Source organism: Bombus affinis, chromosome 11 (genome assembly GCF_024516045.1).
Source record: "Bombus affinis isolate iyBomAffi1 chromosome 11, iyBomAffi1.2, whole genome shotgun sequence".
Taxonomy (NCBI): Eukaryota; Metazoa; Arthropoda; class Insecta; order Hymenoptera; family Apidae; genus Bombus; species Bombus affinis.
Window position 1 is genome coordinate 3,620,532 of NC_066354.1, and position 27,439 is coordinate 3,647,970.

Consider the following 27,439-nt stretch of genomic DNA (forward strand, 5'->3'; position numbering starts at 1 on the left):
GGTGAAATCGTGAAAATTATTATACTATGAATATTTATGCAGCTAAAGAAACAGAATACAAATAGAGTCGTTAAATTTGAAGAAAATATGAAAAAATCTTTCTTCCTTAGTATCGTTTCATAATAAATATTTTTGTAAAATGTTCGAAATTTCCTTGTTTGTTGAAACAAATTTCGTTTGTAAAAATTCGACAGTCACAGGAGAGTTAAGTTTGCCATAAATTTTCTGCAAGATCACTGTAGCAGTAAAAATATATATAACGATACGCTAGCAGGTAAAAGCTTTATAAGTTAGTTGTCAAATAAAATATTATTTCCAATCTATATGATGGGGAAAATTTTTAAACAAGTACAGGCATTAAATTATAATATTAAAAGGCTTGATGTCAATGACGGCCAATCAACGAAAATATCATGTTGCCTTCATCAGTCTCTCCTAATTACATGCACAGGCCTGGCAACGAAACGAGTCTAAATCCCACAAAGATTATCGACAGTCAGCTGGAAAATGCGTGTTAATAACTTTCAGGATTCCAGTCCGCTCTTAGAAAACATGCTCCACACACTACCTGTCCTAATAAACATACGCGACACTATCCAGTCTGAACTCCATCAAATCCGACTTCGCTCCATTGCGATTAAAATACATGACGCACATTAAAAGCAATAAAGAAAAGACCCAACACTGCCTACCCTGATCTAGATATAAACGCAAGACACTAGCCTCGTTGATTCCGATACAAATAAGCGTCATTATCCCGACTCTGTTATAACAAACATACTTGACGCTATCTAATTCGATCTCGATAAAAATTCTGAATATTAGACCGCGCAATCGAGAGACAAATACCCTATAGCATACTATATTCCTATGGAAATCCAGAATAACAATCTCGTCCAGTTATAACTATTTTTAGCTAATAGTAATACCTATTTAATAAATTAATAGTAACTAATTAAACATATCAACTAAATTGTTTTAAAAATTTCGCAATATTATTCAGTTTACGACCTATTTCAGATATTCAATAAACGTGTTTGCGTTCGCGAACTTGACGATCGTTAAAAGAATATTTCAAACTCTGAGAGTTCAATTATTTCCTATGATTTTCAAGTTAACAAAATTTCTATGAAAAATGTCGTATCAGTCATTTTTACTCCGATAATCCTGACATTTTCTGGAAAATTCCATACAAAACAATCACTTTTCTTCTCTGATAGTTTTAAAATTCTATGAAAAATTTTACGTTAATTACTCGTTACTGTTACGATGATTGTTAATAACGATTACGTAAAATTTCAGGTGCAACAGTACGGCAGTCCCTACGACCCCTACAGCTCGTGCAGCCCACGATTGCAGTCCACGGCGTACACGTCGACCTCGGCGACGGGCGCGGCAAACACTGGGAACCCGAGCGGATTGCACCAGGAGGCCACGGCGGTCTACGTCACCGGCGACGCTCTGCCACCATTGGCTTCGTCGAGCTCGTCCTCGTTGTCCACCACGACCGCTTCGTACACGAGGTACGAGGTTGTGCCAAGCTCTTACGCGACGACACACGCGATACGCTCATCCTCGAGCAGCAGCAAAGTCCTGACCGTTGATCTTCCCAGCCCCGACTCCGGCATCGGCGCGGACGCGGTCACGCCCAGGCAAGATCATCATCCGCCCACGGCGCTTCATCAGGTCAGTCCAAATTAAATGATTATTTGACACTCGAATTTGAAGCTATCAGCACTTTAAAGACGGTACGTACACCGAGAAACGTTTAATGGAAAATAATCGCATTGCAGTGTGTAAGGATGAGACAGTTTTCGAGCAGTATATTAACAACGACGTAGATATATTAGGTCGTCCGGAAAGTTCTTTTCGCGTTCGCCTTATCTCGTTCTGCTTAAGTAAACAAACCACCAGATCACTCTACCGTCAATCGTGTAGTCACTAGTTATCCTCTGTAGCGACACATGAGTTAGAGCACAATTCAAATCACGTTGTTTTACCTCGGGGTATCAAGATCGTTAGGATACACGTAATGTAAGGATAAATAAACTCCTGGCAAAACAATGTCACCACTACGTACAACCATCGAACGAAGACGAATTCGAATTTTCCGACTCTCCTCCGACCAGTATAAATAAACGGACGCAACCGAAAAGAGTTACAGTCAGTTGTCGATCAGTTATCAACCTGTTATCAACGAATTATCAGCCATCTAATTAACGAGTCATTAGCGATCCCATTTTATGACTTACACATTATCCACCACACCTCTGGTAAGACAGGAGAACAGTTCTCGACGTTAGTAAAAAATGTATTGAGTGTTTTTTGCGTGAAGAAAGATAGAGGACCAAAAGATGCATTTTTGTCACGTTATGTTTCACTACTTTAAAAAAAAACAGTACGCCTAAAAACACTACAAAGGAGATCTGTGACGTTTATGGTGATCGGTCTATAACTGTTCAAACAGTCTGGAATTGGTTTAGGAGGTTTAGAGCCGGAAATTTTAATCTGAAAGATGAAGATCGCAGGGGGTGTCCATCCATCGCTGATACTGATCTTATTAAGGCCTACCTCGATGAAAACCCAAGGTCTAGTGTTCGTGAGATAGCAGATACTTTAAACATTCCACGAACAACGATTCATGACCATTTAATAAAGCTTGGGTACGTTAATCACTACAAAGTGTTGGTCTCCCATCAACTAACAGAGAGCAATTTCCTGAATCGAATCTCGACATGCGATTTGCTAATTCAACACAACAATAGGGAGCCATTTTTAAAAAAGTTAATTACTGGGGATGAATGTTGGATTCTCTACGACAACACTGCGCACAAGCGATCTTGGTCGAGTCGAGATAAGTGTCCTCCAACAGTAACCTGGACTTCACCCGAAGAAGGTGCTGCTTTTAATTTGGTGAGACTGGAAGGATATCCTCTACTATGAATTACTTCCAGAAAGGCAAACGATCAAATTGTTGATTTGTGATAATGGCTTCCTTAAGTTTTTCGAGTTGGGTGAAAAATATTGCACCCAACTCGAAAAACTTAAAGAAGCTATTATCATAAAACATCCTGCAGCGGCGTCGTGTTCCATCACGATAACGCGAGGCCACACGTTTCTTTAGCGGTACAAACTAAACTTCTAGAGTTTGATTGAGATGTTTTACCATATCCTCCATACTCTTCAAACTTTGCACCATCGGGCTATTATTTGTTCCTCTCCCTGAAGAATTTTCTTTACAATGGAAAATTCAAATCAGTAAACGAAGTGAAAAGCGGCCACGAAAAATATTTTAAAAATAAACCAAGAGAATTTTGGAAAAATGGCATTATGAGGCTCCCTGAGAGATGGCAAAAGGTGGTAGAAAAGGATCATACATTATTTAAGAAAGGTACACAGAAGGAAATGTATTTTATACTTACCTTCTATTTAAAAAACGAAAAGAACTATCCGGACAACCTAATAACAATCAAAAACTCTTCGATATAGCGAATAGAAATACTTTTTTTACAATGTACGAAATTTTTGTATCGATATCTTAATTAGTTTGGAAGATACAATTTGAATAAAATTATCGTTCACGGTAACAAACGCTGCGTTTGTGAGAGAGATGATTTAATTTTGATTTCTAAGGTTTGGTAGAGTTAATTGAACAAATCATTTACATTTGCATCTTCGTTTGGTTTAGATGAGTTTTCATATTTGGGGAAAAAGTTGTTCAGTAGCTAAGCGTTAGTTGTAACAATTACTTAGAGATTTAGTTTAATTTTTGGCGAGGTGAATTATGTAGAAGTTAGATCATCAGAGAAGAAAAATGTATAATAATTGAATTATGGTTACGAGATAAGAGTTGCAAGTGTTGAAATTCAATCTCTTTGTTCCGAGCGTAGAATATACACGATCTATGGACACAAAGGAGATCAATCTTACACCTCGAATCTTGATCTCGACATCTCGATCTCGAGGAATGTTATCGCAATCTCCATTAAAATCTAATATATCGATCGATTAATTCCATCATAAAACAAGGTCGATCAGTGTTCAAACGTTGTTCGAATGCTAATTACTTCGAATAATTCAAATAGACTAGATTTATCCAAGGATCATACTCTTGAATAACTGTAAACCCCAGCTGTAGATTCCAGCTTCAAAAACATTTCGTATATATCCAATTGATCGATCGCAAATCTCTATAGGATTAATTGATATTTGCAACAATTGTTAGATATAATTAATCCAATTAATTTTTGTAGTTCAGATTGTAAGGACTTCGTGAAAAAAATCACGCGAAATAGAAACTTCTTACGATCAAAACTTCTGGCTGACAATAAGTTTTGGCAAAGTAGATTTAGAATTATGGTTCTGGAGTTTGGTAATAAGTTACAATAATAACTTTCGGCAAAATAGATTCGAAGTGAAAGACAGAATATAACGATTCTATGCGAGGTAGCTCATTCTTGTTGACGTACTAGAGTTAACAGAAGCAAAGATATGTCTGCCACGAACACCTTTTCCTCTTCCTACCTTGCTTTCCTTTTCTATTTTCTTAACATCTCTTCTTTTCCAATTACTTCCGTCTTCCTCCTAGTTGTTAAATGGAAGGACGGCATTTGATTAGACAAGACTTAAACGTTTATCGCAATCCCATCATGCAGACATAAGCTCTTCCATGTTCGATAATTTTCTACGCACTCTCTGAAGCAGAACTACACGGCTTGGTAACGATACTGGTCGATTTGCATAATCAACAACGCATATCTATCAGGAATATCGTCACGTTTGTTTGTAATCAATGAGAATCGTGTAATAAGTGCCACGTTCCTCTCCCCCCGCCACATTTCCATCTTATTTCATTCGACTGGAAATCGTTGTAGAAAAATCCATGTAACGTAAAATCAAATTGCTACGATTAGATTAATACGATTCCATATCGGAGATATTTGCTTCGATACGAATTACAATTTAGTCCAAGCGTAGAAAGTTCGAAACGGAATTTTAATGCTGATTATCGATAGCAATTATCAATAATGAAGTACACTTCTATCGATAAAATCATAATATATATATCGGCATACCATACATAATTTAAAATCGATAATAAATATTGATTTTACGTTTTAAGCACATTTACAAGCTCTTTAATAATTTTAATATCACGCTGATATCACAGACATTTATACCAAGCCGTTCACTATAAAGTCATTCGCCAGATTTTTATCAGATTCGTATCGTATTCGATATTCAATTTTCCCCGATTAAAATTATATTACGAATCCAACATCAGCGAAACAAAAAGTACGACACTCTAAAATCTTCCTTCTATCCGGCCACAAAATAAAAGATTTCAAAAGCTGCATTCTTAAAAACAGAAACCACAAAGTAACTGTGAATCCGGCAGTTGTAGATCTGTCACGAACGCACAATTGCAACAAGAAACCGTTTGCCGTAGCGCTGTGAAAAAGCACAAGTTCCCTTAGGAAGATTCGCGTGTGAAGGAAAACCGCGCGGAAACAACGAATCGAACCGCGTCGAATCGTCCGTATCGTAGGCAAATTGTCAGGCCCTCGGGGTCTCGACGCATAATTTTCGCCGCCGTCGAAGCCGCGCCGGCCCGCTCGCCGTGACCATAAGCGATTCATCACTCCCACGTACTCTCGGTTGTCACGCGTAATCGGCCGCTTCCGGAAACATTAATCGTTCGACGGGGGCAACGGGCGGCTTATCCGCGCGAGTAAGTCATTAGCATTGCGGTTGACATTACGAATTAGAAAGCACACGCGTTCCGTTCTGCTCTGCTTGCACGCGGCTGGAAATAAAAGCGAATCGTTTCGTCCGGTTTATCTCTCGCCAAGTTCCTAATTAAAATATTCATATGTATTTCGTACCGTGTTACGCGCTCCTTTGAATCCTATATTTTTCTCTCTTCTTTACGTTTCTTTGTCTCTTTCCGATATGCAATATGTGAATGATATATCGCAATGTACAAAGAATTCTCATGAAACTATGTAAAACTATTCTATACAATTTTTAATCCTCGTGTGCTTTTCCTTCTTTTTTTTTTTAACGCATCCTGTCGTTCCTCTTTTCATTTCGATTTTCGATTGCTGATTTAGTCTTGCGTCGGGAATGACATAATTTCGGATAAACTCGACGAGAATCGATGATTTTCGCAATAGAGCCGGATGAGCCAGCTAGCAAAGCGAAGAGAACACGTTGCATTAGACACAGCAAGCTGAGAGGCTTGTAATTACGGATTAAATCTCCGACGGTTTTCGCTTGCACGCGGCGTTCCAACGTGTCTACATGTGTACCGTGTAATATTCGTTACGGGCTGCGGAGATACCGAACCGACGCGTCCAATAAAACAAAAGACCATCGGTAACCGGACAGATGTGCAATTTCACGAATACAATTTTACTTTTCATTTCTTCTTCCTTTTTTTTTAAGTTGAAATCGATCTCGTTATGACAGCCTTTGTCGAAACGTCAACACTAAAACCATCATCCAGGTAACGAATTTTAGATCCTTTCGTTTGTACAATTAGTAACAAAAAGAATACTTTTTCGATAGAATTCATAGAAATTTGTCTTTGTCTTTTCCCTTTTTCGATGTAATAAAAGACTTTGGTCTGGAGAAGAACATAAATTTGGTAAAATTCGCAAGCTTTTTGTGCTTCTTTGAATTACCCATTTACGTAAAACATATATTAAAACCACCTGATTCGATCGTTTTATTAGCATAATTTGAGTAGCGTGCAATCGCCAATGGAGTGGAACAGATTGACTCTGGCAAAGATTAAGAGAATATGCTACGATCGAAGCATAATATAACGTTTTTAAATCGTTCACGATTAAAAAAAGAGCAGCTTTCAGTGACAATCTATTCTTCGTAATCGAAAGTTCTCGTTTTAATATATTGAGCAGAACGAAAAAAAAAGCGGATAATCGAAGGTGCCATAATTTTGAACCTGTTTCGCCGTTCGAGAATAAATGAACGACTAAAAATACTTACTAAATCGATGGGGAAGGGAAAAAACGAAAAAATCAATCTCATGACAGGCTCTTACGCACGTGGAAAAATCACTGTCACTAAACCGATCATTAAGAGTATTTATTAGACGAACGATCAGAATCTATACGACAATTTAGCCATTTTCCTGCGTTTCGTAATTTCGTATTATAAGCAGGTGCTTGGGATTTAAACACGATCTTTCACAGAATCATTCGAGTTTTTCATTCAGGCGATCTTAGAGAATTTCACCCATTGCATTCGTACCGATTTTGTTCAAGAATCTAACGTCCATTTAACCCTTTGCACTCCGAATTTTATTTCAATTTCGTTACCAGCAGCTCCTAACGCTTTTAAGTGTTTTATTTGAAATTTACTTCAACTAAAAAATAAGACAATTTAAATAAATAAAGGAAGAAACAAATTCACTTAAATACCAGTTTTATTCACACTATTGTTGTATTTTGTAATTTTTAAGTGTATGATATATGTTGAAACAATTTACAGAATGCAATTTTGATTTTCTTTCGCACGTTTCACAAAAGAAGGTAAGACTGAAAGAATGTCGAGTGGGACTCGACAAAGGAGATCCTGACATAAAAATTGATGTCGTGTCACACTCGACATAGCAGTGCAAAGGGTTAAGACGTTCATTAAACAACAGAAATCCTAAACCACCAAATCGTGACCAGGAATAAGACAAAAAATGAAAAAGAGTCGTTGCTCGATAATAAAACATATATTGGCTGATCAGACAAATCGGGAAAAAAGTTAATTACGTTGTTTGTCCACAGTAAGCGCAATATTCATAATTACACGGCAAATGTTTATGCAAATTCATTTCTATGAACGTAATTAAAGATATTGAACCTAAATTACATATTTATTTCAAATAGTGTAATACGTGTATTTCACTTTGGATATGTTGCATATTCTTTCATATTATATATCATTCCGTGTAACCTCCACATTTTTATGCCTTTTTCCCATACCTAAACGTATAAACATCATCAATCTACAATAACATAACAAGTTAGAATTCGTCGTGTCATGATCGCGCAGAATCAAACATCTATATCGCAGAACGATTGTACGCAAAAACACGTGGCGACACGTGTACGTTACACACGCTCCAACATCGTATGCAGAAGATCAATTATCAGTGAATACTAAGCAATTATGCAAAGAGTGAGAGACGATCAATAACAGACCGCTAATAAAACTCCGCCTTGGAACGCAATTCAACGAATCGATCGAGCGAAAAAAGCACATAAAAAAATTAGATCGTCGGACGATATTTAAGATAATCGATCGCGTTGGCCGCGTACACAAACGCCTCCAAAGCGGATCGATCGTATGATCGTATAATTCGTTTTTCATCGTTTGCTCTGCGATCTGGTTCGTTCGTGGATCTGCTATAAATTCAATTAAACCGGGAACCATTCGAATTGCACACGCTTCCCGGCATAATTAGTCGAGAACTCGTGGAACGAATGAAATAAGGATGGAAACGCGGAGATGTTATTATTTCTAATTATGGATGGCGGTTAACCACGTTATTGATTCAACAGGATAACGTGCAAGGTAGACGGGGGTTGTCCTGCTCGGCGAAAAACCGCGGCAGACGCGTTCTCGTTGCTTCTCGGTTCTGTTGGCTTCTCGTCGGTTCTCCCGGCTCGATGGATGGCTTCCGCGATGCCGTTCATCAGGTCGAGTAACGAGCTGCGGTAACCGCGTTACGTTCCTACCCAATGTTCGTCGAGAATTCTCGCATGAAGACGTACGAGGGAATAAACCATTCGGTTGGGCCGCTTATTAAGAAACCACCGGTGGGAGCGCGTGCGGCCAGCCCTGCTCAATTTTACGAGACCGCAATGGCCTATTCTACTCCTGGCCTTCGATCTTTTTCTTCCAGTGAAACCAAACGACTGATTGTGAGAAGCATGTGTATGTGAAAACAGTTAGAATTGCCGACAGGTCCTGAATAAGCTTTGTAGGTCACGTAATTAGAAAAATTGTCCAATTTTTTGCGAAAGTCATTGATGTATGGTCAGGAGGAATATGGTCAAAATTGAAAGTAACAAATTAACTCGGTATACAGGTAATCGTTAATTGGACGAAGTGCTGACGGGTTTCATCGGACGATTTTTGTAGATTAATTTATCGACAGGTTTGGAGAAATTGTTGAACTTTTGGAGAGATTTATTAATGTACACAGCAAAGGTCTACAATCAAGTTGAAAATGACAAATTAACTCAATATTGAAGTAAGCGTGGTAGCGTAGTTCGTTAAAGTTCATCAGAGAGTAGTCGTTACTGGGATGCTGCTAGTTATGCAACCAGCGTTTGACCCTATCAGTTAAGGGTTAATAATTGAGGAAACGAGCGTGAATGCTTGTCAGCGTTTCACGGCAGATTTCTGAGATGTATAATTTCTATTTAGAAACCGGCAATTATCGAATGCTGATCATAAGGGAAATAGGAAATGTGTGATCAGACTAGGTAAATTTGTTATCCAGTTAAACACAACCATGGAACTTTTGTTACTTCTTATTTGATTATATGTTAACGAATTACTGATGGAAAACGTGGATTTTTTACGCAGTCCTCCTTCGACTACACGGAATTATGTCCCGGTGGAACGGCTGCTGGAACCGCTGTTGTCCTCGAAAGCGGCGCGGTAATACACCATCAACCGTTGCAACTGCAGCTACAGCAAAGCCATGCACAAGCACAAGTGCAACGCGGTGCTTTGGTTTCCTCCGCGGCGACCAACCCGAACCCTAACCCGAATCCTCCGAGGTCGCGACCTTGGCACGATTTCGGCAGACAGAACGACGCGGACAAAATCCAGATACCAAAAATGTAAGTATTTCATATGGAATTTCTATTATTTAAAAATTATGTAAGACCTCTTTTACGTTCAAGTAAATTCTAAAAATTTTACTCGTACTATTTTTTACAATCTCAGAAGACTTGGAAGATATTACCATAAATGAATTCTATGAATTTTAGTCAATAGGAATTTGATATAGGTAGTATTATGATGTAGCAAAATCTTCGATCATTTCTGAACAGAAAGTTTGCAGCTGTACAAATGATAACTCGATAAAATCTTATAAAATCTCCCCTAATTCCCCATCTTACAAACAATCTTAAAATTTCCCCAAAAACCCTAAAACCCTTGACGTGTTCAAAAAGAACATTGTCATTCTCCCCCAATGAAAACATCGAAGAGTCTACTGACAGCAAAATTTACAAGATCCCCTCTGTCTATCTGTTTATCTCCGCAACAACATTTTAAAACATCGCCAAACCCTAAAACTCTTCACGCGTTCGAAAAGGACGCTATCATCCTCCGCTAATGAAAACAAGTAGAAAGAATCTCTTGACATTAGGAACAGACGAAGACGTTGGTTCGTAACCTACACAGAAGTTGTAATAAGCTTACCAGGTAGGCGTCGCGCGTCGGTGTGGAGAACAGGAGCAGAGGGGCTCGCAGGCCGTTCACCCGGGCCAGGCTCGGTTATCGGCTCGCACGCACCGCACTGTCCCGGTTGTTCTCCACCCGGTGACCAGTGCGGCGGAAAAAACGCGGCGAATACAAAACCGCGACGCGTGTCGTCGCACAAGATAAAGATAATAGGTCGGCGACAGAAAGTTCGATGGTTGTAAGCGCGATAGACCGCCACCGTGGAAAAGCTTCACTCGGATAAGGATAATCGTGCCTTTTATTTCGCTTTTCGCGCAACTATATTTAGAGCGGCTAACCTAGGTTAATCGCGTCCTCGTCTCGAGAGAAACTGGTAGCTGGGCTCATATTCGTCGCATAATCGGTTTTAGAAAATAGCTTGGAAATTTTAGTCGCGAAAGGTGAAAACGATGATTCACTTAAACTTATTGCATCATGAATTTTTTTTCGACGATATACGTATATATTTATATACATAATTTAGCTATTTTACTTCAGCATATTCAGATATATCTTATGCCCAATACTCCTCAATTTTGTAATTTGGCGATCAAAGTCGGAATTATAATTGAATTTGATCTTTAACTCTTTATTCGAGGGAGTACGAAATTTTTTCGCTTTCTAAAAATGCCAAGTAAAGATTTCAAGATATTGATCGTAATGAAAAACATGGCGTTTCCTAGTGTGCACGTGAATCGGTATAAAATATTCGAAGACAATTAGATGCATCTTAGTTGCGTCACGCTGACTGACGTCATTCATTCGCGCGGGATATTTGCGACGAAAACCGCAAATATTCAGATTCGAGAAACGATTTCTAAAAATTAAGATTATATTAAAATCATATAACACTGTCAACGTCGTGTAATTATAAACTCATTATCTCTCTGTTTGTCTAGGAACGATTAGAAAAAAAAACATCACGTTGATTATAAGCGACGTTACCGTAATTATATCTTAATATATGAAGATTAGAGACTTCTTAAGAAAATAATCAGTAAAACCATTTGCACAAGCGCTGTGGCCATGATCGAATTCTGATATATTTTTTACAATAGGGCGTTGATAAATCAATATGTTATTAGAACTGTCAATATACCTACGTCAAATTATTCAAATCGATACAAAAACTATTTGTAATAATATGCCGGTCTGAACGCAGATTCTCCGCCTATGGGTTCAAGTATCACCTGGAGTCACCAATTAGCACGTCGCAGCGTCGCGAGGATGACAGAATCACATACATCAACAAGGGACAATTCTATGGGATCACGTTGGACTACGTTCCTGATCCGGACAAGCCAACTCTAAAGGCTGGGCAAACAGTTAAGGTAATGCTAAGCAACATTTAAAAGGAAATTTTGTATCTTTGATATTTATCATAAATCTGTCATCAATTACGTGAGTAATCATAATTACTGAATAATAGGATCGTAATTATTCCTTATTTCCGGATCTACTTTGAAAACTTTAATTTTTAATCAGTTAATCGGTCACTTCAGAATGATGTAAGCTTAATCGCAAGAATAAAAATGTAATCAGAGCAGGCTGTAATTATGAGATAACGCGATGTTTTCGCTTAGCGATAAACGATAATGGTATAAAGGCAGCTATGTCATTAGGTGTAGATGGATTACATGTGTATGTAATGTTCCGAAGATAAAAAGGAAGATTACATATAATTAAAAAAAAATTGAAATAAAAATGTTACGTGACGCTGTTAAAAACAAACATTGACTAACAAAAAGACATACGCGCCTTTGATTGCGAGCGTTTCAAAGTTAACAATCGCCCTCTAGCGTTCACCATAATGGCGGCGCACAGAAAACATCGTGCTACGTGGCGCCAAAAAACCCGCGACTCTAAAGTATAACATGACACGCGTGCAATATACGCGATCTATAATATCGTTACGCGAAACGCAGTGGTATTGCTCTTAAATCGCATTAGGAGTGCGCATAGCATTACGCTTCGACTCCTACGAGAGATAGAATTCGTGCAGCTCGTCGAGAATCGAAAGAAGAAGTCGGACGAGGTCGTTTGTTCTCGCGACTCTAATTGGCAGCATGGCGCACCGTTAGCAATTTCCATTCTGATAAAGCTGCCGATTCTTTTCTCCCCCGCCCCCTTGCTCTACCTCTTTCGCTAGAAGTTACGACTTCCTCGTTAATTGCTAATCGAGAGTCTAGCCGCTCGTAGTAAGTCGAGCAAACTAGCTACGTACGAACATTTACACACGCGAACAGGGAGCCGCGAGTACAAATTCACCTCTTATCCGTTCGCTTCCCCTCTACGTTACTCTTTACTATTTCACTTTATTTGCACTTACGTACAACCTCGTCGCTATCCTTTTCTCCTACTACACTCCAATCCACTCCTGCACCGTTGTTTTTCCTCTCTCCTATCTCTGTCAATGTCCAGTGGCGATCAGCCTGCCCTCTGCTTTCTCTGTCTCGTACAATTCCGTTTTCCTTGTAGCACTGTCTCTCTTATTCTTGCTCTTATCTATTCACTTCGTATACTGTATACCATTCGTTATGTTTAAAACTCAATTTCAACTTCGAATGTGATTCGATATTTAAAGCTGCTGAATCTTGAATCTTGATAGATTTTTTGAGTCCTTGGAGCTTCGAGAGTCTTGGCAGATTTCAAAGTTTTGAAAGATCAGTGTTAAATTTTTTATATGAAGGGAAGAGAAACGTGACAAGTCACATTGTAAGTGTTTCATAAAAACAATTTTTGAACTCAATATATCATAATAAGACAGCCATGAAATTGTCAAAACTTCAAGGCCAACCGATACACAAAAGTTCAAAAGTTTCAAATACTAAATTATGTTCAAAGTGATTTGAATCTTTCGCGACATATACGTATTTGGAACAATGCAAAATCTTCCAAAATGCGTTACAAACTATGTATGTATATAGTTTCTATTAATATGCCTTGTCTTGCTTTCGTAGACCGATTTCTTTCGTATCGAACACTTTCTCCGTCTTTCTTTACGATGTAAATTTTACGCTAACCTCAGTCCGCCGATAAACTTGTATTTCCTCGACGAGCGCATTTCTTCGCCCATTCACCCGAATCACGAAAAATCCCTACCGGCGGCGTCGCTAGCGAACACGAGTGCGCACCGGTCTGCGCAGTGAAGCGTGCTTCTGTCGCGGCAGCCGATGTCACGCTCACGTGAAGCCTGCGTTATCATTGGCGGCTGAGCAGCGCTGATTTTTCATCAGCCAACCCCCGACAGATACACCGTCGAACGGTTGCCTGATTCTAAATTATTTGTCGGCAATCTGTACGCGGCGCACGGTACAAACGTTAACCCGCGAAAACGGCCCGGGGACACATGTTGTAAACTGGTCCGCGAAGGTTAACGTTATCTGATCTCGTGGCTTAAACGGCGGGACAATAAGGAACTGGACAAACACGCGATAGAGGTCTCTATTTGCCCGCACTGGTCACGCACACTCCACAATGTCCTCTATTGTAAATTCGATGATAACATTCTCTTAAATCTTCGTAGTTCAATAACGTTTATTTTATTATTTTTCGTTGAAATCTCGAAATCTTTCTCTCTTTCTCCTGTTCTATATCCTTATATCGAGCATTCTCTATCTCAATATCGATATTTATAAATCGTTGGAATTTTCGAGAATCTACGAAACTCAAGATCGTTGAAGCTTACAACAGTCACTTTTTAATCAATTCTTCGACAAGAACGACTACAGTCACAAAGGTTCAAATTCTCTATATAGCCTCACAACCGAGAAAGGTATCAACAGTCTTACGTATCTTTCTCTTGAATTAATCACGATGAACTCGCCAAATGCTTTCTATCTTAGTTTACCACGCAATGTTTAACACTCAATAAAACTCTCTCGCGCCCCCAAGCTACAATCTCGTATACCGAAACGTTATACCTATAATTACAGTGACGCGACGCATTATAAACGATCGAAGACCACCATATTAATCGAAAGATGGCGTCGTTCGATTAGTCGCTCGATAGCAGACGCGAATGGTGCAAAAGAATGGCGGCAAAATTGTCTCTCTATGTCTTTCTCAATTAATCAAAGTAATTGCACCTCACACGTTCGTTACATTTTTACCAATGAATCACGACCGCTCGGCTAGACACGTTACCGACGGAAAAACGTCGAGAACAAGGTTATCTTGGGATACACGGTCGTTTATTGGGAATTAGCAGTGTCGAATGGTGCAATTTATGCTACTGGATTATACGGTACGCCGTGATTTATACACACGTTCCTGTATGCGCGCGGTCGTTCGCTCGAGCGTGTCCTCATGTCGCGCGAACGATGCCACGCTCACGCGAATTTCGCGTGCCGCGCGACCGATGCGTCAGCAGATTCCGCGACGGTGTTCCGTTACCGACCGAGTATTGTCTCGTCACCCGACGGATCATTGTGGACAAATGATAACCGGGAGACGCGTCATGCTCGTCATTATGCGTACAATTTGAAAAATCTCCCACAACCAGCCACAACCGCTCATTGTAGCCTGTCCATGTCGGAATCTATAATCTGCGTTACATAATTATACGCTACCGTGTAATTTATGATCCGTGTAATCACGTGTGCGCTCGAGCCCACTTCTGTATAGCACCAACGAGAATCTAAAATTCTGAATTTTCGATTGACTTTTACGCGAATTATTTCCTTTATGTCTATATTGCATCATGTAATTTTTTAATTTTTTTGCACTTATAAATTTTCAATGTTTAATTTTAATGTAACGCGATGATATTCACTTTTAGTGTAATATAAAGACTAGTTGAGGAATAAGAGGGGTAGTTCTATACCTTTACATGTCGAAATAGTAAAGAAGAGATTGAATAAATACGTATTTTTGTTCCGAGCTTCAAATTATAGTCACTTTTCTGCTTTCACGGTGTTTCTATATGCTTATCCCTGCGCCAAGCGTCTATAACGATCACCTTCTGTCTTAATGTGAGTCCGCTCACACCTGATTATTATTACCGCCAGTTCCGTGCCTATTTAGATCTCTAGATATCAAGTGTTGGTTGTAAACAGATCAGTGATTTCGCCTCGCACTATTCGAGCCTGTCAAATGGGATTGCGGAACACGATAATAGATAGAATTATAAACTAAATTTATCTAAAACGAAGAAAAAGAAACATGTGAAAATAGTCATTGAAAAAAGATGCCTACTTTATCCTAACCCTTAAATTCTATCCTCAGAGTAGTCGTAATAAAGAAACAGGTATTGCAGGAGTTAGTAAAATGTAACGGCGAAAAAGTTGTTTAACCCGTTGCTGAAAAAAGATAAGAAAGACAAAAGTAAACGCGTCAGCGGAAGCCATTCATCTGCCCTTATAGTATCTCGCTTAATAAAGTACTTACAGTGTTTTCTTGATGTTTTGTCGCGCAGAGCGTGGTAATGTTGATGTTCCGAGAAGAGAAGAGCCCAGAAGACGAGATTAAGGCGTGGCAATTCTGGCACGGAAGGCAACATTCTGTCAAGCAACGTATTCTCGATGCTGGTAAGTAAAGCGTGCAGAATCACCGAGTTTTCAGTCATCATTAAAACCAACCTCATGAACAAATAAGCCAGCAGCGTACCGGCCATTCCAATTACCTCCTAATCAGTTCGCGCATTCATCAAACGAAAAATAAATCTCACGCTATAATAACATTGTTGCATTGCATAATTTACATATGTCATTTGATATTTTTTGCGCAAGCCGCTCGATAGTGGGATCGCCTCGAGGTTGGTAAGATTAAATTACAAAACCATACCTATCGTTGATCATACCCATGTAGTATCTACGTACGTAGAATCGAAAAGAAAACGAAAATCACGCGCCCTTTCGAGGCATCGTAGAATGATTTGCAACTCTGACAACAATCTACACCATTACAGACACGAAGAACAGCGTGGGACTGGTGGGCTGCATAGAGGAAGTTGCACACAATGCGATCGCCGTTTATTGGAACCCACTCGAATCCTCGGCGAAGGTACGAGAGAGTCCTTCATCATTCATTAAAGAGATTCCATTTGCATTTAACGATCTATGGGAGACTTAAATGGAGCTGTGCTTATTCATGCACCGCAACAATCATACGATAAAGGTCTCTGTATTTTATCCGAATGATTTTCATGTACTCTCTACGTTGCAGATCAACGTGGCGGTACAGTGTCTCAGCACCGACTTCTCCAGTCAAAAAGGCGTAAAAGGTTTGCCTCTGCACATCCAGGTGGACACGTACGAGGAACCACCACCCCACGCTCATACGTACACCCCACCCTCGCATCGTGGGTATTGCCAGATCAAAGTGTTCTGCGATAAGGTACCCAGTTTTTTTTCTCTTCTTACACCTTCCAGTCTCGTTACGTCGTTTAATCGACGATTCGAACAAAATTACAAGAACCAACTGATCTCATGAATCATCCTGGTGTTATTTACGCACAGGGAGCTGAAAGGAAGACTCGCGACGAGGAGAGGAGAGCAGCAAAGAGGAAGATGACGGCCACAGGTAGGAAAAAGCTGGACGAGCTCTACCATTCCGTCACGGAACGCAGCGAATTCTACTCCATGGTCGATCTTCACAAACCTCCCGTCCTCTTCTCGCCACCGGCGGAACATACCATAGACAAGGTACTCTTCGAGACTTCTGATTGGATAGAAGCTGAAGGAACTGTTTACAAATAACTGTTTGTCCTACCTTTTATCTATTCTTCTTTTTGTATTTGAAATTATGTATGCAGATACGAGCATGACAAGCATGCTTTTTTCAAAGAATTAATAGTCTATCAAGAGAATATTGTATCTAGTTTACAAACACTTTTTCGTTTTACCATAATGCAAAGCATTACTCTGACTTCTCGAACATTAATACCTTCACGGACACCCACACACAGTTTAACTCGCGATCGCTACGCCAACGGAAGCCGTGAACGTGTTACTTGTTCGAGCCCGAGGCCTCGAAAACCGGCAAGAATTGTAATAGCTTGCAATTGGCTTTGAACGCGAACGAAAACGAAACTAACCAAATTACTCAGTGAAAAGCAGCCCCAGATATGTCTGCGTAGTATCCACCACAATCCTCTGCTCTCAACACCGCCAAAATTCTCCACTAATCGTAACAGTTTCCGGGAACGAGCCAAAAAATTAGCCAACCATTTAGCACCTTAGGCAAATATAGAATTCTCTGTACTAGTAAAAAATTATAAACGCTCGATAGGAGATAAAACTAGTTTATTCGACTGCTATAAAAAGTGGCTAAGAAAACAAGTACATACCTTGCTTTACGAAAATGATGGATACAATATAGACAATGTGACAATTTATAGTGAAAGATAAAATTATTTGTACACGATTGAAATGTAGAAATAAAACAAATATTTTCTATATTATTAAATTTCAATATCTGTAACTGTATATGGTACACAGACGCTTACAGTAACAAACGTATACAAAGACAAAAGTTAATCCGCAGGTACCAAATAACATCAAAAAAATATGTTGAAAAAATTTTGAAAAAGGACTGCAGAGATATAGAAACAGATTTCTTTACAAAATTAATATATTATCCATACCCAATAGATTGTAGTCAATTGCTTGTCATAAACAAAAATCCACGGAGTGTTAACTATAATATTAATGGACATTAATTACTAGTACTATACAAATAGCTCTATTCTAACATCAAAATGTTACCACTATGTGAATCTTCTCTTGTCAGAATTTAGCAAATAATTTAATTTACATTTCTTTGTGTACATTTGTTACTATAAATTTCGTAATATACAGTTACATGTAATTCAATTTATTTAATGATATAGAATAGATACTTTTGTCTCTCAGTGTAGCTCGTATCACGGAAAGTAGCTCGTTCGAAAAGAAATAGAAAAAATGTACAATATGTTTCTTGTTCCACGACAGTTCTCTACGATGGAGTTGTCGGGCTTCTATGGAGGTGGCGGCGGGGGCGGTGGCGATACAGACACATCGTCCCTGAGTAATGGCGAGGGCGGAGGATTGAAGGCAGGGGGCAGCAGCCCTTATCCTGCCTGCGGCAGACCAAGCTTGCCAGCCCTCAAGTTCCACAACCACTTTCCGCCCGACAATCTAACTAGCCTGCACGACAAGAAGGACTCCTTGCTGATGCAGGTGCAGGAGCTTCAAGGCTCGGTGCTGCAGGGAGTGCAGCAAGCAGGTCTCGCCGGAACGGTGGTATCCGGGGTCGGGAATAGACTACATCTGCAACAGCAACCGCCCCATCTACGTCCAGCAGACGCCGAGGAACGAGTGATGCTGTACGTCCGCCAGGAGTCCGAGGACGTGTACACACCGCTGCACGTCACACCGCCGACCGTTCAGGGACTGTTGAACGCTGTAAGAAATGTCAAGCATTTTTGTATGGAGCACACATTACATTATCCAAGTAGCACCGACACTATCAGTTAAAACACACACGTAGATCACTGCTCGTTGTCAGCCATTCCACGAATGAAAAAAATACATCCTGATGAAACGCGAGAAGTTTAACCAAACGGGGTTTGCATTTGATTAATCGTACCATTAAGACGTATTAAAGGTCGTGGTGCATAGGTGATCTCGAGTTAAAGAGATACGTCGAGAATGTCGAATGAAAGTTGTCTCTCGATGAAGGTTTCTCTTTCCTGGAAATTGAGGTTCAGTTTCTTCGAAAATGAAGCTTCGAACGAGGTCGCTATAGTCTACTTTATTCTCGGCACACTTGTGCGACCAGGATTTTCAATAACTTGTCGTGGATACAGTGGAATGACTGAAGGATGAAAATACACACAATCGCCGACAGATAGCGATCGAAATACTTGCAAATCGTAACCATGTCGATCAACGTCGAAGCTCCTGCGGTGGACGCTCGGTCGGTTCCTAAAGGGCAGGAAAATGGTAGCGGTAAAATCACACGAGTACGCCGCGTACTCGCAGAAATGACAGCTAGGAACGTTGCATAAGTGAGCCACGTTAAGCCCGGGTGCGTTCGTGAGCAGCGATATCGCTCGTATTCGTCGTCTGTCTCTATTTATACCGACGAGTACGTTTCGAAACCGGCACGGTAACAAATCCTCGGGTAGAAAGCGACACGCGGAACGTTTCGACGTTCGCGACGTAAACCGGCGATATCTTGACGTGGCCAATTTATCACATTTCCACGGAGCCATGTTCGATTTGACGCCTGTACCCCCGGTATGAATAATGAGTGATGCGCGAGAATAACACGAGATATACAAGATACACACCCATATGATATATATATATATGCATATGTATATGTATATGTATATATATATACATATATTATATAATATATAGGTATAAATGTTAGCTATGCATGTAAGGGCATATTACACCATTTTATTAATACCTGTTGCACCGTTCCATTACGCTGATATTAATATTAATGCGCATGCATCACTCCTCCAAAATCCTTACAATAATTAATACGGACCGGAGCGCGGTGAATCACGCGCACGGATCATTAACCCCTGTGATCGCGAGATCGATGGTTTCGACGTTAGAGGTGCCGTTCTTTATATTTCTTTTTTTCTTTTTTTGTCTTTTTAACATTGTACATTATTGACCAACTGTACACGTACGCAAGGTCGCATTGTTGCAATAACGATGAAAAGTGGCAGAAGAAAAAAGTGGAAAAGAAAATCTATCTTTTACCGCGTCCTCCTTTCTCTCCGTAAATCGTACATTTGTCATTGCTTCTACAGAAGTAATTCCCTTTCTCCATAGCAAACCGATCATGCTAGCCAATAATTCCCGTTGAAATTGATCAATGAATTCCTTGATCTATGTACAGGAAACGGAAGATCGCAATTTTTTCTCTACGTTTCTTACATATCTTCTCTCTTTATTTTTTTTTTTTTCATTATTTTGTCTTCGCTTTCTTCGTCCTTTATCTTGCCCGTAAACTTTATTCTATCCCTGATATCTGTCGGTCTGTCCGTTTTCACTAAGCGTATCGCGTCGTAATAAAAGAAAAAAGATTAAAAAAAAGAACCTCCTCGGTTATCGAGCGCGAGTACCCAGATCGATGGTCCGCAAACACTGTCAAAATTCTAATGTTCTACTTTTTTCTATTTTACAGATTGAGTCAAAGTACAAAATTGCATCCTCGAGTATTAATAACCTCTATCGCAAAAACACAAAGGGGTAAGTTTAGTAGAGTGTCATCTTTACTTGCATGCACCGCCCACACAGTAGTGCATGCCATAACGGTGACATTGCCTGACTCTCTCCGATTGCCTGGTTTGCTAGTCTCTCCCTAACTTCCGAAATCGACACACCACCCTCTATACCTCCTATACAACGCATTTGATAATATTTTTCTATCCTTCTTTTTGTCTCTCTATCTATCTATCTAACTATCTATCTCTCTCGCCCGTATATTTCTCTGTTTTTTCCTATAATCGCTTCTTTTCTTGGTTGTCCTCACCGCTCTGATCTTTGGTCGCTATTTATTATTTTATCTTTTTCTAACGTTGTTCACCACCATACCATTCGTTCATCCTGTAGAATCCTTGTCGTCGGCCACGCTGATTCAACGTCAGAGTACTCGTGTGTCTCCCTCGACTTCACCAGACTAATCCACTAATCTCTCTCGTGTCCTTTATTTTTCTTCTGTCACGACCGCTCACGCACGCCTGTCTGCTCGCTTCTCTAGACGCCTCGCCTTGTCTAGTGGACCAATGCATGCCTGTATACCTCTCAAACGCATCACGCACTTGGCTCGCTTGAGTCGCTGTGCTTCTCGTGTGCTCCTCTTATTTCATTCTCTCCTTTCTCTCTTTTTGGGTTACGTGATCTTTCCTTTTTACACGGAATAGCGTCTTGCTTGCTGTTTACTTTGGTTCACTCTTCGATGACTTTGGAACCATGGCGTTGATGCGGTCGACAGATTTGCCGATACTTTTTCTTCAGTGTAGAAAGTACCAAGCCTGTCGTACCACGAACGCGACCAAAGGTCCCATTAACCGTACTCTGCTTAAAATATCAATCGTCACACGAAACGAAAACAAGCCCAGACAGAATGCGACAGAACTGTTTCCTGCCCCTCAACACGAAACACAAAAAGTAATCGAAATCTCTCGTTGTATCGCCGTATCGCCCAATAATTTCATATTTCGCTGATTCTTTCAAACAACACCGTTTTTTTTGTTTTGCCGTTTTATTTACCGTCGAATATCCTCCCTCGATTTTAAGCAGGGTAACCTCGAGTCACCTTGTTCTATCATTTCCACTATTTAATCATCCTTTTCTCCTCCTGTTGCAGAATTACAGCGAAAATTGACGACGACATGATCCGATATTACGTGGATGAGGACCTGTTCCTCCTGGAGGTGACCCACTCCAGAGTAAACCCAGACCCGAGCAACGAGCGTAACCCAGCCAATCCTGGGTCGCCAGGTGACCCTGGTGATCCCGGAGATCCACCTGCCACAGCTGGATACGACGTCACCCTGATCGAGCTACCATCGTCGCCGGCGCACATAGCTCACTCGCCGCTCACGAATTCCGCGCATGGCCACGCGCACGTTCACGAGAGCGGCAACACGTGAACCGTCCGTGCCACTAAGTACGCAAGAAAAAAGGACGAAATAATGAAATTAAAATGAACAGAAATTACCGTACGTGGCTCTCGTCGTTTCGCGTAAATAAGTCTGAGATAGACAAAAGCAGCCGCGATGGTCGCGAGGAATCGTCGACCCGGTGCAATGTGAAAGGATAAATTGGACAGTTCGACGGGAGAAAGCTCTTCAGGGACCTGCGTTTGAGAAATCATTCGAAGATGGCGTTCGAGTGCGACTTAGGAATCGGAAGAAGAGATAGAAGAGGTAGAAGACGAAGAAGAGGAAGAAGATGTTTCGATCTAGTGGATGATAATCGCCACTTTACCCCACCAGTGCTTGTATTTAAGAAATAAGTTTGTAGAGGTTGAAGGAAGGTAGAGAAGAAAGGGAGAACAATAGCGTTTGAACGTGTAAATCGGACTGGGATGTACGGAAAGGATACTCGGAACTGTTTTTCGTATCGTACAATGTAAGATATCAAAAGTAAAGAGGAACGTTCGTTAGTTGATAGTGACCGTCTTGTGCAACGTCTTGAACGATCTTGTCTGTTTTCATAACGATATACAGGTAGTTTCGCCGATGTAGAGAATTTCGTGGACACGGAGTGGTGTTTGATCGATTGTACTTGATCTCGAAGGGATGACGAAGCTTTATTTACGATACCGTTTTTTTCTCTTTTGTATCTTCCGAGTTTTTCGTAGAAATAGTTATGTCGATAACAAGGTTCTTTTTGGTCAGAGATAATCCATGAAAAGAAACGTACCTCGTGTGCACGAAATATGTAGCGATCGAACAGCCTGTATTCGCGTAAACGTCTTCGATACGAAGCACAAGATCGAAGCTAGAAAGTATATCCTCTAGCCATGCAAGGCAACTCGTTATTTTATATATATATTTCTTTTTTGTTTGTTTTCACTTGTGAACAATTTATACCGATGGTTGTTAGCTTATAGAGTTGAAACATTGCCGTCGTAGTTGAAACGCGATGGCTACATGTAAATCAATCAAAATTGATTTAAGAAATTCCCGCCCTATCCCCGTTAAATATTAAGTTATAGATTTATATATATATATATATATATATATTATATATAGATACGTATGACGTATAAATGTATATGCAGAGAAAATTTCACTCTATTTTATCGTATCATCGGTTTTAGAGTTTAAAGTCTTGTTTATACGTTTTTAAAAGAACCGATGGTCGATGTTTCGACTGGTCGACGTGCACGAAGCAAGCTTATTTTATACCAAGACTTGTACGTAGAGCTAAAGAAGTATAACTTTGAACGTCGCCATTCCAAGATAGACGGGTGCCATCGAGCATTTTAATCTCTTTATAGTGTTTACGCTCATACAACGTTCAGCGATATTGTAAGTTCTGTCTGATTCTTGATTAGGATTCTCGAACAGACGCGATAGTGTCATATCCCATTCGAAGGTTAAAGACTCTTCCTTTGCATTTCCAGCATTCCAGGTTAGTCGAAGGAGCTCACCTTCTTCCATCAACTGTCCATCTTTTGTATCTCATGTGTTATTTATACCGAGTTAACCCGAGAATCCGAGTAGAGCCGTGTAATACATCGATTAAGGTATCCCTTAGGTACTTCGCTATCATTCCAGAAACCTCCTGAGTATCCCAGGATCCTTTGATATTATACAAAGAGCAAGTATTACTCTCACTGAAATACGTAATTTCTCTTTTCGTTTTTTATTTTTCGTTGAGATCGATCACGAAGAGAGGATGATAAATACACGTTTAGAAGATCAGTAGGTACGTTAAATATCCGATGGAATTGCCACGTCATTGCAACGAGCATTGCAATATTTAGAGTAGGTTAATTTAGACGAATACGTTATATTGGTATCTGTAACGAGTTTCTTAAAAACATTCTTTCCTCGAACGTTAAACAATCCTTTGAGAACAAGCCTCTATTTCGATATAACGAAATACTTAAAATGAATATATTGATAAAATAAAAAGAAGGAATTCTAGAAAATATTTCGAAAGAGTATGTATTATGAATATATATGGATATTAGTTTTAATTCTTACGATTCAAGACTGTTTATAGAAATTGTTCTCAAAGGGTTCAGCTATTTATAACGTGTAAGCCCCGTGAAACCCAAGTTTATCTTGATTATGGCAGGATACAGAATGTACACAATGAACATAATCAGTGACTCTAATCAGTGCAACGTCGTTGTCGCAGATCCAAAACAAGCGGCAAGATGTAAGAATTGTCAATAGCCTGGTTATGTATCGTTCTCTTTTTTTTCTCCTTTCTTGTATTAAGGTAAAACAACATTAACGTGCCACTGGTAAAAGCGAACACAGGTTTCGTCGTCACGTACATCGCGTGGTTTTTATTGTAAAACCACGCTTGTATACATGTACACATACACGCACACATCTACACACCAGCATATACACCGTTCATCTGCTATAAAAGTTATCGATAATTAGTTCACATTTAGGTTGGACTAGAGAGCATCATGATCACGACACACATCACTGTTGTCCGCATTTTTGTTCTTGCGTGAAACGACACAAAAACGAAGGGAGAAGGAAGAGATACTTAAATCATATACACACCCTATACATAATATCACGACGATATCAAAGCAAGGATCAAAATACGCTTGTAAAATGCATATTATTATATGAGTACTATATTTTGTTACATCTATTGCAAGGCAGCATATAGTTTGATATTATTAATATTATTTGATTCTATTGACTAGAGTTACATAATGCGTATATTATTATGATTATAATTATTATTATTATTATTTTTATACAAGGGATGCGTGTATTCATGGTGCGAGAATGAAAGTAAAGCTGACAGAGGGGTCGAAACACAGAGGAGAGAAAAATAATACGAGAGCGAAAGTGAAGATGAGAATGAATGGGAAGATTGATCAGTATGCCTGAAGAAGAGTGAGGAGAGAAGAAAAGAATCGTGTTTTGCGATCAACGAAGATTGTTAGTGTTGCTCCATGACATTTTTTTATTCGTAATTGATATCTTCCCCCAGCCCATCCCCTACACCCACATCAAACACCATAAACTTTACCCACCCTGAACCTTCGATCGCCCAAATATAATAACCTTCGTCATTTACAGATGGATCTCGCGTGGGATTCGTCGTGTGTGCGTACGAACGGTTTCGTCGATGAACGATTTTTATTGCTATCGTATCATCCCTTATAATCCCTTACGTTTATTAATATTATTAATTAATGATATATCATGAAAGGCAACCGTGTTACAGTCACGAGAAGACCTCGATCGCTATCAAAACCAGTGAAGAAATGTTAAAGTTAGTGTAGAAAATTGATTGTGAAATCGATAACTTTTTAAATCTCTTTTCCTCTCCGTGTTAACGTTAGAAACATTGCACGGTAGTATAGAAGCGAATATATGGTCTTCCCGTGATCGTTTCCCAGCCATCTCGATATCGTACTTAAATGACGTAAACGACGATGCGAAACGAATCCACAAGCTTCGCCTTATTTGTTAGAAATGTACCCGTGTAAGAGGAGGAATGTTAAAAACCAGCCGATTTTGAACTGAGCGCACGCAGTGTACTGTTTTGTTAGAGGATCGTGAAGCCAGACAAGTTGCGGAACAGATAATGATGCGAGAATATCGAAATATAATAGCCGTTTTCGCGTTGTCTTGCCATCGTGAGATTGTGCCAGAGGTGATATTATATTACGCTGTTTATTGCAAACAATAAATATTATATTAGTACGTTTTATAAATTGTGCGTTTTTATTGTCCCTTGCGTGGAAGACCAAGACGGGGACTTTTAAAAAATATCTTTTCAAGATCGTGCAGGGCTACCTTAAGGTTTTTTGAAGATTCTTTAAAATTGATAGTTGCTAGAATATTGTATCAAAATCAGTTGAAGGCCACCGCAAAGCCAATCAAAATCAACTCAAGAAGATCTTCTCGAAGTCACTCAGGATCATCATCGAGGTTCTTCAATCCTTTTGAAAATCATCTCAAGGATTTTAAAGGTCGTCTAAGAGCATTCGAGGATCATTCCCAGATTGTTAAAGCTTATCTGAAGATCGATTCAATTCCTACGAGTTCAAGATTGTTTAAATGTTTGTTAAATAATTTGGTTATTAAATAAACAAATTTGTGAACAAGTGCAACGTCCCGATTTTGGAAATAAAAGATATAATTTTATCTTAATTTATTTGAACATAATTCTTGTTAATTTGCAGAATGTTTTCCTCCTGCCTTTGTGAAATCTTGCTCCATCTCGAACAACACAGATCGATATAAAGAAAAAGAGGATTACTATGAAAAGATATAAAGAACAAAGCGAAAACCATAAATTTGGATGAGCAGAAAGTGTCAGATAATGCTTCGAAGTAATTTGCGAGCTTTTAGTGTCGGAATTTCAGATGGCTCAAAGTTGTTTTTACATCATTCACTTACAAAAACGGAATTCCGTTAATGTATCGCTCGGCAATTTTTGTTAATCGTCACATTATCTTAAAAAGAGTTTACGTGTATACCGCGATCAACAAGATTTTATTCGATAAAATCTTATATTCTAGTCGTTGGCGCTTTAGACAGTAATAAGTCAAACATTCAACAGTCACGTATAATTTATAAAATTTACATAGGTTGGAAATACGATCCATAAATTTGATACCTTCTACTGAAACTCGAATACATGCGTTCTTGTCACCAGTCGTGAGAATATAGCATCTATGTGTAGACACTGTGACGATCGTGAAGGAATACACGACCTTGTAGTGGGGCACTGGCCCTGTAGTAAATTATCCGCGCTTCATACATTTGTATTGCGTCTTTAAACCATCTTAATTACATATAATTATTGAAATTACATACGTGCTTCATATTAAAAGAATATCTTTTTCTCCTCCTACTTCGTATAACAATATCCTATAATTGATAAAAGTTACATATAATAATGTAGCACATAAACCATTAACCCTTAAGGGCCATAACGAGTGAAAGTTTGCCTCTGCTCATCGTTCTTAAATAAAAAAATTATCAAAGTCAAACAAGTAGAGTTGAACGTTTTGTTATTATTCGGTACTAGATAAAGACTAGAAAAATTATTGTTTGCGACAGTAATAAGGACGATAATACTAAAATAAAATTCTCGCCAGGTGAAATCTCATCTACGATAGCCTTTAAGGGTTAATAACAGTATTCATAAAGGAATACTCTTAGCTCTTCCATTAATTACACGCTGAGAATGCTACACGATTTGTTTGCAAACATTTTTACCAAACCAGCTTTCTTGATTCTCCCAAGGCCCGGTTGAGAATCAGGGAAAAGAATGGTTTTATGCCG

At 39.4% G+C, this 27,439-nt stretch overlaps 1 protein-coding gene across 6 annotated transcripts in view; it reads left to right on the forward strand.

Annotated features, from left to right (window-relative positions):
- Nucleotides 1–25,860, forward strand: part of LOC126922083 (protein grainyhead) — a 161,252-nt gene extending 135,392 nt beyond the window's left edge. For 4 of the 6 annotated variants that reach the window (XM_050734290.1, XM_050734296.1, XM_050734292.1 and 1 more), the window contains exons 6-15: nt 1,303–1,686; nt 9,613–9,872; nt 11,642–11,810; nt 15,896–16,007; nt 16,388–16,482; nt 16,645–16,815; nt 16,938–17,123; nt 18,411–18,863; nt 20,611–20,675; nt 21,796–25,860. In XM_050734290.1, the coding sequence (XP_050590247.1) occupies nt 1,303–1,686; nt 9,613–9,872; nt 11,642–11,810; nt 15,896–16,007; nt 16,388–16,482; nt 16,645–16,815; nt 16,938–17,123; nt 18,411–18,863; nt 20,611–20,675; nt 21,796–22,081 (2,181 nt within the window). In that variant the 3' untranslated portion in view covers nt 22,082–25,860. The remainder of the gene's footprint in view (nt 1–1,302; nt 1,687–9,612; nt 9,873–11,641; nt 11,811–15,895; nt 16,008–16,387; nt 16,483–16,644; nt 16,816–16,937; nt 17,124–18,410; nt 18,864–20,610; nt 20,676–21,795) is intronic. The other 2 variants (XM_050734294.1, XM_050734295.1) reach the window with 2 other exon arrangements.
- The last annotated feature ends 1,579 nt before the right edge of the window (nt 25,861–27,439 follow it).